Source organism: Anarrhichthys ocellatus, unplaced genomic scaffold (assembly GCF_004355925.1).
Source record: "Anarrhichthys ocellatus isolate YVR2014 unplaced genomic scaffold, GSC_Weel_1.0 scaffold8661, whole genome shotgun sequence".
Taxonomy (NCBI): Eukaryota; Metazoa; Chordata; class Actinopteri; order Perciformes; family Anarhichadidae; genus Anarrhichthys; species Anarrhichthys ocellatus.
Genome location: NW_022288635.1, coordinates 1 through 1,654, shown reverse-complemented (window position 1 = coordinate 1,654; position 1,654 = coordinate 1). Strand labels below are relative to the sequence as shown.

Below are 1,654 nucleotides of genomic sequence, written 5' to 3'. Positions count from 1 at the left end.
TTAATAGGATCTGTATCTGATGATATGATCATCAATGATCAGTTATTGGTTCATCTAGGTGTGCGTCTCTCCTCCAGCCGCCCAGCAGGAGGCCGTCATGGAGCCTCCGGAGGACTCGGATGGTCGTTCCTTTGTGGAGGTTCTGAATGAGAAGTACAGCCCAGAGAACTTCCCCCTCCGCAGGGGGCCCGGTATGGGAGTGGTGGTGGTCCCCACCGTGGGTCCTCAAGGGTCCCCTATGAAAGGTGAGCTGGAGGTCTCTCTGTTTAACCCCCCCCCCCCCCTCTCTGTATAACCCTAACCCTCCCCTCCATCCTCCAGACCGGCTCAACATGCCCACCATGCTGGTTCTGAACAGCTGTGGGATCATCCGAGCCGGAGACCAGGCGGAGATTGCTGCTTTCTGCAACCATGTCATCGAGCTGGACCTGTCTCACAACCTGCTGCAGGACTGGAGACAGGTGTCTGTCTGCTTTATGTGTTTATGTGTTTATGTGTTTATGTTGTGTGTATCCAAAGTGTAATCATAATAATCATAGTAATAACTTTATTTATAGAGCACCTTTAAAAAACAGACTTTACAAAGTGCTTTGACAGACAAAACTAAGAAAAGCAAAATAACATTTCATTTCATTCAAACACTAATAAAAGAGTACAATAGATGAAACAATTAAAAAACAATCAATACTTCAATAAATAATCAATAATAATAAAAACATGTATACAAATACAAAAATAAAATAAAAATAAGAGCAGTATCTGTGTCATAGAGGTCCATTGTATGACATGTTCTTTCTTTATGAGTAATTCATTAGTAATTATTCTGATGAGCACTAATAAGCAGTGTAGCCACCACGGCTGCTGATTGATTAGACGCGTGCCAAATAACCAAGTCCAGTTTCTAACGTATGTAATATATTTAAAGAACATAAACAGAGGACCACCACTTCCTCCACATACTACAGAAATCATAACCGTTCTCGTCATTGACTGTTTGCTCCCCTCTGTTCAGCAACACCTGCATCAATGAGCCCCTGATCATAACACCTGTGCCCTCATTCACACCTACGCCCCCAAGTGGTGGGAGGCTGAACTAAATAAAACTCTTTCAACCAGTAAAGATCTGTCGTCCAGAGAGTGAAATCAATCTTCTACTTTTCTCTTTACATTTGTGGTTTCAAAATACAAAAGTAAAACACATTGTGTCATTTCTTAGATCAGTAAAATCGTGTCCAACATCCCCAACCTGGAGTTCCTGAACCTGAGCTCCAACCCTCTAGCAGGAAGCCGTCTGGAGCCGCCGTGTGCTGGAGGCTTCTCTCGAGTCCGCCGCCTCGTCCTCAACAACACTCGGGTGTCCTGGGACACGGTGCTGCTGCTCACCAGAGAGATCACCGAGTAAGAAGAGGCTCATGTAACTCTCTGCTGTCACGTCACCGTTAGAGAAGGCCTCATCTGCATATTTAAACATAACAGGAAACTTGTAATACAAAAAGTAATTGTCTTAATGTCTTAATATATATATATACAGATATATATATATATATATATTGTTCTCCGTGTTGCTCTGCAGGCTGGAGGAATTGTTTCTGTGCCTTAACGAGTACATATATATATATATATCTCTATGTATATATATATATACAAGTACGTA

General features: G+C 42.6%; 1 protein-coding gene across 1 annotated transcript; it reads left to right on the top strand.

The window, feature by feature from the left end:
* The first annotated feature begins 6 nt into the window (after window positions 1–6).
* On the top strand, window positions 7–1,541 carry LOC116380747 (tubulin-specific chaperone cofactor E-like protein). Its single transcript, XM_031842624.1, has 3 exons — window positions 7–245; window positions 322–461; window positions 1,217–1,541. The coding sequence occupies exons 1-3, from the start codon at window positions 98–100 to the stop codon at window positions 1,400–1,402; spliced, it is 474 nt and encodes a 157-aa protein (XP_031698484.1). The 5' UTR covers window positions 7–97; the 3' UTR covers window positions 1,403–1,541.
* Window positions 1,542–1,654: the final 113 nt, after the last annotated feature.

What these genes read in the sequence shown, in the direction of transcription:
- LOC116380747 (XM_031842624.1), top strand. Translation starts at nt 98, where the DNA reads ATGGAGCCTCCGGAGGACTCGGATGGTCGTTCCTTTGTGGAGGTTCTG. An exon ending in TCAAGGGTCCCCTATGAAAG is followed by an intron (nt 246 to 321) that starts GTGAGCTGGAGG and finishes TCCATCCTCCAG; the next exon opens with ACCGGCTCAACATGCCCACC. An exon ending in TGCTGCAGGACTGGAGACAG is followed by an intron (nt 462 to 1,216) that starts GTGTCTGTCTGC and finishes GTCATTTCTTAG; the next exon opens with ATCAGTAAAATCGTGTCCAA.